Raw genomic sequence first — 13,121 nt, 5'->3', positions numbered from 1 at the left:
GGGGAAAGCCCCAGAAACCCCAGAGAGAACAGAACGACTCCGAAACTAAAAGTCAGAGATATTTTTTAAGTGGAAACTATTTTTAAAAGTGTCTTGAAAATTCAAGTCTCCTCATGTTTTGTTTCAGATCTAATCTGCAAATGGGGCAAAAAGAGGGTGACAGAATAAGGTTAGAAAGGGGGAGACCTCAACAGGACATCCTGGCATAGAGTCCATCCTCCAAAGCGGCCAATTTCTCCAGGTGAACCGCGGCTGCTGCTGGTGTCATCGCCAGGTTTGCCTCTCTCTGCCTCCCCCCTCCCATGCAGCTTTGTCAAAGGGGCTTTTGAGAAGATGCCTGCAGGCAGCAGGGTGGGCACTCCCACTCTGAGATAATTTGCAAGGAGGCTCCCAAGATTTTGACTGCCTAGGGGCTCAACAGGGTTTAATCCAACACTGCCCTTGAGGCTGAGAAACAGACTTCAAATTGCCATTCTTCTTTTGTAGTCTCCAGCGCCTCACCAGGATGTCCCCCAAGATCTCCTTCTGGCTGCTGCTGCGTTTGGCCGTTCTCTTGGCAGCTTTCCTGGCGCAGTCCAGTGAAGGGGCCACCTACCGGGATTTCAGAAATAGGCACATTGATCATCCGAGAACCAGAGCCCCCAACCTCAACGCCTACTGCAACCTCATGATGAGGCGGAGAGGCATGATGAGAAGGTCTTGCAAGCCCACCAACACGTTCATCTACAGCAGGCCCAGCTCCATCCAGGCTGTCTGCCATAGGGGAGGGCGCTGGGTGACTCGTAATCTTTACGACAGCAGAAAGCGCCTCCGTGTCATCACCTGCCGTAATAGAGGCCGGTTTCCTCGCTGCCGGTATGTCGGCAGACGAGAGAAAAGGAGAATTCGTGTGGCCTGTGTCAGGAGTCTGCCGGTTCACTTCGAGAGGCTCATCTAGGGCCAGAAGTCTAATGAAGTCAGAAGTTGAATGAAATTCTGAAATGGCAGCCATCTTGTTCTGCTTTGCTTGCTGCGTTCTCAACAATGGATCTCTGGGCCATATCCCTAGTTCATCCTTACACTCCTTCAGCAAGTGTTCCTTCTCCCCAGGGAAATCCCGAGAATTGTCGTTCTCTGCAAGAGAGCTTAGTTGCCAGGTCCAATTCAAGAAATATCTGGGGACTTTGGGGTGGAGCCAGGAGCAAGGTTGTGACAAGCATAACTGAACTCCAAAGGGAGTTCTGGCCATCACACTTAAAGGGACCTCGCACCTTTTAAATGCCTTCCTTCCTTCCTTTGGAAATAACAAAGGATAGGACACCTTCTTTTGGGGCTCATAGAATTAGATCCCCCTGGTCCAATCTTTTTGAAACCTGGAGGGTCTTTTGAGGAGATGCACTGGATACTGTGCAGCAAATTTGGTGCCTCTACCTCAAAAAACAGCCCCCCGACCCACAGATCAATTCTCCATCATACCCTATGGGAATCAATCTCCATAGAGAATAATGGAGTGCCCAGCACACATTCCCCTCCCCCACCCCGCTTTCTGATGACCCTGAAGCGGGGGGGGGGCCTCTAAACTGGGGAATCCCCTGCCCCCACCTGGTAGTTGGCAACTCTACTTAAAGATCACATTCAGCCGCTGATTAAAACCAGAACCAAGTAATGCTTCTGCATGTGTGAGCTGCTATCTCAGCCAACAGACCAGAGGATAACAGGAACTCACTTGTATATTAAGTCTCACACCCTGATGCCAAGTCAGCCGGAACTGCATCCCTGTGTGTTCCTGCTAAAAAAAAAAAAAAAAGCCCCACAGTCAACGGAAGCTAAAATTCTCAAACACTGCAGACTGTATTGACCTCGAGTTTGAGCTTACATTGAGCTTATCAGAGGGGTCAAATGTCTTAGGGTGGCTTTTAAAATCATAGTGACACAGTCCTTGTTACTTGCCATGCACTAGCTGCCTCCCTGTGGTGTCAGGGTTGCCAGCCTCCAGCTGAGTCCTGGAGAATACTCAGTATTACAACTGATCTCTCGACAACAGATCCCTGGAAAAAAGCAGCTCCTTTGCAGTGAGGAGTTAGATCCCTCTGCTTCCAAACCCTGCTGCCAAATCTCTGGGAATTTCCCAGCCTGGAGTTGGCAACACTACCTGAGGTGCCCATTGATCCAAACAAGGCTTTGACTTAAAAATATAAGTAGCTGCAACCTTCCTGGTGTTGTTTTCTCCTGCCCTCTGGTGTTCATTGGATAGCATTACAACCCTTCCCTGCCTCCTTCTCGAAAGGTAAAGGTGAAAGCATCAGCTGTTTTCCGACTCTGGGGTGACGTCCCATCACGATGTTTTCATGGCAGACTTTTTGTTAAGGGGTGGTTTGCCATTGCCTTCCCCAGTCATCTACACTTTAACCCCTGCAAGTTGGGTACTCATTTTACCGACCTCAGAAGGATGGAAGGCTGAGTCAACCTGGAGCCGGCGACCTGAAAACCCAGCTTCCGCCGGGGATCCAACTCAGATCGTGAGCAGAGCTCACTACAATCTCTCTGCGATCAAACAAACCCTCTCTACTCCCCACCCCCAATCCTAGTGCTAATAATATGGAGGAAACACTGCATCTGGATGAAGAGCATACGCTGGTGGCTTGCTTTTCTCTCTCTCTCCATCCAATAAATTCTTGCAAATGCAAAAAAAAGGGTGTGCATTTGTATATGTGTGGTACCAAGTTTCTAAACTGAGAATTTCTGGGCTTATTCCTCCCTTCCAGAAGGATCACAGCCAGCTTCCCTTGCTTGCTGGGGCTGCTAGATCTCCAGTGGAAGGAACAGAGGATCATATTAATGAGGACAGATTCCCACTCCCCCCCTTCTCACATAATTTTTCTTCATCTGCAAATCGTATCTTTTTCTCCATGTGCAAACCTGCTGTAAGCATGGGAGGGAATTCCCACTGGTAGAACATATCAACATCCTTCCACACAGAAAACAATTTGTTAGGGAGAAAGCTCGACCAGAAGCCCTCATCTATCTTCATCTGCAGTTTTCTTAAAATACTACTATTTCACTTGGTGAGTCCCACCGGCCTTCTGACCTGGCTGGCCGAGGCTAGCCCAATGTCTCCGGATCTTGGAAGCGAAGTACGGTTCGCCCGTGGCTAGTATTAGGATGGGAGACCTCCAAAGAAGTCCAGGGTCGCTACACAGAAGCAGGCAATAGCAAGCCTCCTCTGACCATCTCTGGCCTTGAAAACCCCACCAGGGGTCACCATAAGCTGGTTCCCATATCAGGGAGCACTAAAGCTTGAAGTGATACCAGAGTTTTGACTGTGCTGTCTGATCTGGGAGTTCACACGTGCCAGTGATCACGTGACACTGCTTAGACCTGGTGCTATGGATTACATGTGTAGGCCTGTGGGATGCACAGATGTTTACATTTGAATTAACTCATCATTCCCATTCATCACTCAGTCTTGCACATATCTTAATTTGCTCACCTCTTTTATATGTGCACCTCAATGTCTTGTGCAGCAGCCCTAGATTCCAAAGGCCTAGAGCCGCAGGCAAGGTTTGGTCTGGAGCTGGGTTTTTGTTTTTTCAAACTTACGAGCAGCTGGACTCTTCATAAACCTTCCATAGCAGCTGCCCATCCGAATCCATGGAAACTAAAATCCTCGCAGCCCAGAGCAAAGGAAGTCTCAAACAATGCAGAGTGCATTTACCTCAAGTTTTTAATTTTACATTGACGTCATGCAACGGCAAAGGGGGCAGATGAGCAAACATGCTAGCATATTTTTTTTTAAATAAATAAATCAAATGTGTTGATTTCTTTCCATGCACTATTTGTCTCTCTATAACCTGGCCGCTGATCCAAAAAAAGGCTTGACTTGGAAATCTGGGGAGGCCACAGATTTCTCTCTTCTGCCCTCTGGTGTTCCTTTCAGAGAATCATGCTGCTTCCTTTCTGCCCTCCCTCCTTCTTTTCCTGAATGCCCAGAGCGGAGAGAAATCTGTCTCAGGCTGAAAAGCAGATGCTGCCTCAGAAACATGCTTGCATTCCCACCCACCCCCAGCCATAAAGCAGATTATTGTAAATAGTAAATGCAGATAGTGAGTATGTGTGTGATTACGCTAGGGTTGCCAAGTCCAATTCAAGAAATATCTGGGGACTTTGGGGGTGGAGCCAGGATACATTAGGGCGGAGCCAGGAGCAAGGGTGTGACAAGCATAAATGAACTCCAAAGGGAGTTCTGGCCATCACATTTAAAGGGACGGCACACCTTTTCAATTCCTTCCTTCCATAGGAAATAATGAAGGATAGGGGCACCTTCTTTTGGGGCTCATAGAATTGGACCCCCTGGTCCAATCTTTTTGAAACTTGGGGGGTATTTTGGGGAGAGGCACTAGATGCTATACTGAAAATTTGGTGCCTCTATCCCAAAAAACAGGGGGGGCCCCAGAGCCGCAGATACCTGTGGATCAATTCTCCATGATTTTCTTTGGGAATAAATCTCCATAGGGAATAATAGAGTTCCCAGCAGACATTTCCTTCCCCTCCCCCCGCTTTCTGACGACCCTGAAGCGGGCAGAGGGCCTCCAAACCGGGGGATCCCCTGCCTCCACCGGGGGATTGGCAACCCTACGCTGGCAGAGAACAGCTTACCTTTAGAAAATGGCTGCTTGGACCATGCTGAGGCCTCTCCCCTCCCCAAACCCTGCCCTCTCCCAGATCGATCCCCAAAGTCTCCAGGTGTTTTCCAAAGCAGACCTGGAAAACTACCTCCAAAACTCAGTGGTCATTTCCCCTGGAGAAAATGGATGTTTGGAGGCGGACTCTGTGGCATTGTGCCCCACTGAGGTCCCTGTCCTCCCCAGGCTCCGCCCCCCAGATCCCAACCTGGATCTGGCAACCCTGTTCCTCATCCCCTGCCGGTGACCAGGGTAGAGTTGCCAACGTCCAGATGGGGAATAGAGATGTCTTGGTATTACAACTGATCTCCAGGTGATTCAGATCAGTCCAGTTGGAGAAAATGGCGGCTTTAGGAAGTGGACTCTATTGTATTATATGCCACTGAAGTCAGGGCAGGCCCTGCCACTCGGCAAACTAGGCAATTGCCTAGGGCGCCGGCCTTCTGTGGGTGCCATATTGGGTGCTGCCCACATGACTTGTTGACGTTATCAGTTGCAGGGGGGGTACCAGAAGTTACCCTGGCCTAGGGTGCCATTGTTCATGTATTTTAATCTGATCTTTAATATATTTCCATCAGCCACCTTGTAAGGTATATTGTGGAAAGGCAGGATATAAACAGGCATCCTATTAAGACGAACATCTCCAAAGCTTCCTTTACATAATCTGTAATTAGATTCTCTACCCCAAAAAACAGCCCCCCCCAGAGCCCTAGATACCCGTGGATCAATTCTCCATGATGTTCTATGGGAATAAATCTCCATAGAGAATAACAGACATTTCCCTCCCCTCCCCCTGCTTTCTGACAACCCTGAAGCGGGGGGAGGGTCTCCAAATCGAGGGATCCCCTGCCCCCACCTGGGGATTGGCAACCCTAGATTACGCACATGTGCACATGAAAAATACCTAGTTTCTAATCCAAGAAGTGCTGGGTCTCGGATCTTCCTTGATGTAGGATCATAATTTGGCTTGTCACTGTCAGCCTCTAGGTGGGGGACCTGCAGATCTCCTGGAATTACACGACTACAGAACTCAGCTCCCCAGGAGAAAATGGCTGCTTTGGAAGGTGGGCTGCATGACATTATGCCCTCCTGAGGCCCCGCCCTCTCCCCAAATCCTGCCCTCCCCAGGCTCCACCCACTTGCTGTGTAAGGCTGATATAAATTCCAAGTGGGAATTCAAAGAAATGAAGTCCTCATTCTCATACCACATATTTTAAATCCTCCTTTTGGGAAAAAGTAAAATTTTCAAGTGGGACAAACCAGTGCTCCACATAGGGTTGCCAAGTCCAGTTCAAGAAACATCTGGGGACTTTGGGGGTGGAGCCAGGAGCAAGGGTGTGGCAAGCATGATTGAACTCCGAAGAGAGTTCTGTCCTCCACATTTAAAGGGACCACACACTTCTTAAATGCTTTCCCTTCATTGGAAATAATGGATAGGGGCACCTTTTGGGGGGCTCATAGAATTGGACCCCGATCCAATCTTTTTGAACCTTGGAGGGTGTTTTGAGGAGAAGTGCCGGATGCTATTGAAGGGGAGACCCCTGAATAATTATGAACACCCCTATAATAATAATAATAATAAATGAAAATATGATTTTGTGCCTTCAAAATAGAATGTCTGATGCAACATTTAGAGTGACTGTTAAGAGGCCCCTCAGAAGAGCTTCTGCTAAACTGTTAAAGCCAGGCAGCCCAAATGGGTGTGAGTCACGAATGTGTATGGATAGCAGGAAACTCCTTGCTGGATAAGCAGACACACTGGAAAACTACCAGGGAGAAAGGGGAGGGGGGAAGTGAATCAGATAATGTGTAAGGGCCCAGCCTGCAGGCTTGCTTTTGCTTAAAGCGGATGGTATGAGAAGTGTGCGGGGTTCATTATTTTTGGGAGCCTTGATGCTCAAATGAACCTTGCTATTGGTGCCAAATAGTAAAATACCTCGTTTTCAATCAGTAAGTGTGCGCCTCGTTATTTCCCTGCAACACTGTGATGAAAATTTGGTGCATCAACCTCAAAAAACAGCCCCCCCCCGAATCCCAGATACCCACGGATCAATTCTCCATTATACCCTATAGGAATTGGTCTCCATATGGAATAATGGAGTGCTCAGCAGACATCCCCCCCTGCTTTATAGTGAACCTGAAGAGGGGGAGGGCTTCCAAACCAGGGGATCCCCTGCCCCCACCTGGGGATTGGCAACCCTAGTACCACATGGAGAGGTGAACCCAGAGCCCCCACGTTAGCTACAAGGCCACAATGAAGTTGTTGCCTTGGACCAGAAATAGGTACCCCCTAAAATGCAAGATTTTGAGGGATGGGTAATTGAAAGCCATCGTCTGGGAAATGTACTCTGCACGTGCTCTGAAGGCAACCATCAGCAGTTAGGTCCAGAATAGCAATTAGATACATCATGGGGAACCCTGTGTCTATACCCCAGTTATATCTGTAAGAAAAGCCCAGCAGGAACTCATTTGCATATTAGGCCACACCCCCTGTCACCAAGCGTGTTCTGGCTCAAAAAAAGCCCTGGTAATAAGCATAAGTAGGTTGGTTAGCTCAGAAAATGGAATAACATTTCCTACACCAGAAATTAATAAGAATAGCATCCATAGTAAATTCTGTATTTGGTTCTTTCCAAAGCAGCTCAGAAAACCATACCTTCCTTTGGTAAAGATTTCAGATCCTATGGAATACTACAACACTAGTAGTAAAAGAGCAATAATCTAATCAGAGGTCCCTGGGGCAGTCACCGCGAACGGTGTCACTGACACCTTTCCTGGCACCCCCCCAAAACTGTTTTTAGAAAGTGGGTGGGGCTAGGTGGGGCTTTTGCCCAGCAAGGTTTCTGACTGGCCATTGGAGATTTGACTGGCAATGCAGTTTTTTTAAAACATTGCTTTGGCAGCAGCTACTACCACATAGGGTTGCCAAGTCCAATTCAAGAAATATCTGGGGACATTGGGGGTGCAGCCAGGAGACTTTGGGGGTGAAGCCAGGAGACATTGGGGGCGGAGATAAAAGCAAGAGTGTGACAAGCATGATTGAACTTCAAGGGAGTTCTGGCCATCACATTTAAAGAGACTACACATCTTTTTAAATGCCTTCCTTCCATAGGAAATAATGAAGGATAGGGGCACCTTCTTTTGGGGTTCCTAGAATTGGACCCCCTGGTCTTTTTGAAACTTGGGAGGTATTTTTGGGAGAGGCACTTGATGCTATACTGAAAATTTGGTGCCTCTATCTCAAAAAACAGCCCCCCCAGAGCCCCCGATATCTGTGGATCAATTCCCCATCATTCCCTATGGGAATTGTTCACGGAGGTGCATGATGGTTGTGGGGGCGGGGCTTCCCCTGCTGGCCAGCTGGCTGGGGGAGGGGGGAAGCCTGTAAAACCGGGGGATCCCCCTCTGGGACCTGGGGATTGGGAAGCCTACTACCACAGGACAAGGCTCCTCACTGCATGTCTAGAGCTAAGCTGCAGCACCCATTTTGTGGCCGGTTAAATGTCAAGAGGCAGCCATTTTGTGGCCGGTTAAACGTCAAGAGGTAGCCATTTTGTGGCCGGTTAAACATCAAGAGGCAGCCATTTTGTGGCCGGTTAAACATCAAGAGGCAGCCATTTTGTGGCTGCACCCACCATACTGTGTCATAATCCCACCAGTACCTACAGGCTCAAAAAGGATGGGGACACTGATCTCAATCCAGAATTTTTTTTAAAAAAAAAAAATCTCTTTTGCTAAATTGTAGATACAGCCTCCTCCCCCCACACCTTCTTCACCAGGCTGATCTTGTTTTGCTTCCCAGAAGTCTGCAGAATTGACTATTTCAGTAAGCGTGTTCTACACTACTGAGGCCACCACCAGGCCTCGTTTTGGGCAGGAGCTCACAGGAGAAGGGCTCCAGAACTTCTAAATTTTATTGTGCTCTTTCCTCCTTACCTGCAGTGGCATGTTGAAGATTTCCATCTGTCTGCTTTATATGTTTTGGTTATTTTCCCATTTTGTATGGGGGGCAATATCAGAAAGTTTGTCAGCTCTTAGAGTTCAGCAATATTCTCACACAGGGCTTGAACAAGGAAGTCCAGAAGCAAGTATTTTTGTGCGGGGCGGTGGGGGGCGGGGTTAAGAAAGAAAGAACACAATAAAATTTACAGCTTTCAGAGCTCCGCTCCTGTCCAGTAGCAAAATTGGCCTCACATTCACTTTCCTGGGCACTAATCAGTTCTACGTCCTCTTGTGGCAGATGTGGAGATTGCGTCTATGGCACCAGTGCCGGCTATGTTCATTGCACAAATGAATCCTAGAGTGGTCACTCCACATTTATTGTTTGTTTGTTTCATATTACTTATCGCCTGTCTTTCTCACTGGGACTCAGGGAGGGTTACAGCCTTACAGGAATTTGCTCGAGTGGCCGGTCTATGATGAACATGCCTGCTGTCACCAACTTGGAGATGTTTTCCCCCTGCTCAGGACTTTTTTTTGAGCAGGAACACACAGGAACGCGGTTCCAACTGGCTCGATGTCAGGGGGTGTGGTCTAATATGCAAATGAGTTCCTGCGGGGCTCTTTCTACAAAAGTGGCCCTGCTACAAAAAGATAAGATTGACTGATAGAACTGGGTGGAGAGAGAAAGGCGTGTGATGCTGGCAGAACCACGCCTTGTGGAGTTTGCAACAGAAAAAAACAAGTCTGCACCTTGTGGACTTACAACCCACCATGTCAAAGCGAGGGCATTTAGTTTGGACTGCTGGATTTGGTGCAGGGAAGCAGTCTGGGTTGGGAATCACGTTATAAAGCAATATACTTTTTTAAAATTTCTTTGAACCAAAAGCAGACCTCATTTTGGGCAGGAGCGGAGTGTCAATCCTACCCCTGTTTGCCCGGTAAACAGTCCATTGGGTTTGAAAATGGTTCCGTTTATTCAAGCGTCAGGAAAGATAGTGACTCAACATTTGGCTTAAGTCAAGGCTAAAGCCAGTGCTTCAGACAAAGAGTTTACATTGTGCAAAAGCCCACAAAAGCGAAAGCTCTCTTGCCCACCCTCCCAGTTCCTACTGTCCTGGTTTCCGCAGTCCAAAGCAGATGCAATGTCTTTGATAACGCAAAGCAAGACACTGCGGTTCTCGAGGTACCTCGCTTACGACTAGTCACAGCGTTCCCGCGAGCATGCAAACAAGCAACGCTAGGCTAAACAACAGGTGGGGGACAATGCCAAAATAGTTAACAAAGTTACAGTAGGAGAGCTACATTTCTTCAACCCGTTTATGGCAAGGGTGCTTGGCAGTAGAGCTCCAGGATCTCTAAATTTTATTGTGCTTTCTTTCTTTCTTACCCTCCCCCCAAAATAATACATGCTTCTGGGCTCCATTGTTCAAAAACCCTTGTGAGAATTTTTGCTGAACTCTAGGATCTGACAAATTTTCTAATATTCCCCCCACCCTGAAAAAAATGGGGAAATAACCAAAACATATCAAGCAGACATGGAAATCTTCCTCGTGCCACTGTGGCCACAGAGCAGAAAGTCACTGAAAAAGAAGAAGAAGAAGATATTGGATTTATATCCCGCCCTCCACTCTGAAGAGTCTCAGAGCAACTCACAATCTCCTTTACCTTCCTCCCCCACAACAGACACCCTATGAGGTGGGTGGGGCTGAGAGAGCTCTCACAGCAGCTGCACTTTCAAGGACAACCTCTGCCAGAGCTATGGCTGACCCAAGGCCATGCTAGCAGCTGCCAACGGAGGAGTGGGGAATCAAACCTGGTTCTCCCAGATAAGAATCCGCACACTTAACCACTACACCAAACTGGCTCTCTGATGGGAGTAAAGTTTAAGATGACAGTTATAATTCAAGAAGAGTTTTAAAGTAGACGCTGAGCTGACATAATTTAGTTCACCTTCCAGTGATGTCAGGGGTGTGTAGTGTATGCAAATGGGTTGTGCTAATGAGCTTCGGCACCTCTTTTTCTACAAAATGACCCCTGACCAAAAGCAAATGGGTTTGAAACAAGTCCTCTACTTTGATTGCGTCGTCACCCAAGCCAACAGCTGTTGAGGAACCATGTGGAATGAATCACTTCTTGTCATAAGTTCCCTCCTCAGCAACTTTTCCTCCATGTCCAGGCCTTGTTGTAGGAAAAGGCTCAGTGCTCGCTGTCAGAAAAGAGACAGAGGAAAATCCATGCCTGCAACATAAAAGGAACGAGAAGCCCACTGAAAACTAATGTAATGTGAAGCTGGTAAAGATCTGAGTACTGCTATTTTGAAAAGCAAAAAAGATGGCATCTTTCCCTGATGGACTAGTTTGAACAGCTGGTAATTGTAATGACCCTCATTTTAAATACCTCTACTATTTAAATACCCCTACTATGATAATTGCTGCTAACGAGGAATATTCCTAACCTTTGTTTTTAAATAAGAATTTTAATTGATTTATTTCAGCTAAATAATACCCCAAAAAGAGGACATCTGATAACCCAAAAGGATTGGGTGATCATTGATAGTTCATGTGACTTAGAGTTCCGATTTCAAAACCCAATGGTAAAGGTAAGTTCCTACATTGTTGCTTCACTTCCCAGGAATTTTGTGAAAGTGAGTTTCTCAGCTCTTTCTCCACAGGGGCTCAGAACAACAGGGGATAACTGACAGGAAATCAAGGGATTAGGACACCTCGTAATTTCTGAGTAAACCATCAAGAAGTAAAGAGCAGAGGTTGGATCCTAAGGTTTTCATCACTAGGATGAAGCTGTGGTTTGAAGGGGGGGGCATTAATGGCCTTATGAAATATCATGGCCCAATGCATGCAGATAAAAACAAACGTTAACTCTTTAGAAGGTGTAACACCTCTCCTCCAAGCTGAGCCACTGTAGTGTTGTATTTCCCCCTGCAGGTTGAAGATACCTGGTCAATTTGAAGATCACTGGTATTGGGCATTGGATTGTGTAATGTACTCAGTGACGAGACGTGTTGAAGGCAACATACTTTATTAGCTGGTACATCGCAAGAGGGCGAAACGTGGTCCGGGTCCCAAATATATACATGCCCCGGAACAACCCTCCAGGTCCAATCCTGGCCAGTTAAACTTCCCACCACAGATCTTGATAGGCGGGAGCGTATTAGCGAGCTACATCCGGGGACCCGTGGGTTTCCCCTGGTCGCCTCTGTAGCGTTCGCTGTGTTATACCCGAAGACTTGGATGCAATACATAACAGATTGCGACCTGAGTTTGAATGTTGGTGCCTCTCTGTTGACCAGGAGAGAAGAAGACCACAGTCTGGATGGGGCCAAAGAGCATTCCACCTTCTCTCAAAGACCATCTAGGAATTTTTCAAAAGGCAGCCTTTATGATTTGCAGCATGGCAATTTCTATTTAATGAAGAAGAGCTGGTTGTCTGAATAGGAAAGTTTCAGGTTGAATAATAAAGACAGCTGGTCTTTCTCCCAAATGTGTGGTGCTCCCAACCCTATTTCCCTGTCCACATTCAGCTCTGCCCAGCAAAGATTCAACCTGACACCTTGGGAATAAGCTCCAAAGAGATAAAGCTCCCAGAACCCACCTCTACATTGATCTCAACAGCTATTACACAGATGCTTTCACATTTCCCGTGAAACATTGCTTTAAGTAACATTGCTTTAAGTAACGCAACAAACGTTGCTTTAAGTAACGCTGCTTTAAGTAATAAACATTGCTTTAAGTACCAAGAGCACCATGAACAGGAGTCCCGAAATCTTGGCTTCCTCCTTCCCCTCCTCTGCCCCATTGGTGGTTTTTCTAAGTAACAGGATGTATTACCTGTTACTTAGAATGCCCTGTATTCTTGGTGCTTGGGGGGGGGGGCACAGTGGGAGAGCTTCAAGTGTCCTGGCCCCACTGGTGGACCAAATGATGGTGCCTGGGGGGGTTTTGGCCACTGTGTGTCACAGAGTGTTGGACTGGATGGGCCATTGGCCTGATCCAACATGGCTTCTCTTATGTTCTTACGTGACACAGAGTGTTGGACTGGATGGGCCATTGGCCTGATCCAACATGGCTTCTTTTATGTTCTTATGTGACACAGAGAGCGTTTTCGCACTGACCTTTTACTGGCGCGACCACCCTCTTCACACCGGAGGATCTGCGCGGATTTCGCACAAGAAGCGCCGGCGCACCCAAAAGAGCCGGCAACTTCCGTCGCGAAACCCGCTCAAACGGAAACCGCCAAGAAGCAGGAAAACGTTTGAGCGGCTTTTGCGACGGAAGTCGCCGGCTCTTTTGGGTGCGCCGGCGCTTCTTGTGCGAAATCCGCGCAGATCCTCCGGTGTGAAGAGGGTGGTCGCGCCAGTAAAAGGTCAGTGCGAAAACGCTCCGAGTGTTGGACTGGATGGGCCATTGGCCTGATCCAACATGGCTTCTCTTATGTTCTTACGTGACACAGAGTGTTGGACTGGATGGGCCATTGGCCTGATCCAACTTGGCTTCTCTTATG

The 13,121-nt window shown here is 47.6% G+C and overlaps 1 protein-coding gene across 1 annotated transcript; it reads left to right on the top strand.

Moving 5' to 3' along the window:
• Window positions 1-505: 505 nt before the first annotated feature.
• On the top strand, window positions 506-937 carry LOC132584507 (ribonuclease pancreatic-like). Its single transcript, XM_060256400.1, has one exon. The coding sequence runs from the start codon at window positions 506-508 to the stop codon at window positions 935-937; it is 432 nt and encodes a 143-aa protein (XP_060112383.1).
• The last annotated feature ends 12,184 nt before the right edge of the window (window positions 938-13,121 follow it).

This window comes from Heteronotia binoei, chromosome 15 (assembly GCF_032191835.1).
Source record: "Heteronotia binoei isolate CCM8104 ecotype False Entrance Well chromosome 15, APGP_CSIRO_Hbin_v1, whole genome shotgun sequence".
Lineage (NCBI taxonomy): Eukaryota > Metazoa > Chordata > Lepidosauria > Squamata > Gekkonidae > Heteronotia > Heteronotia binoei.
Note: the sequence above shows the minus strand (reverse complement) of the source record. Positions and strands in the feature narration are given on the sequence as shown.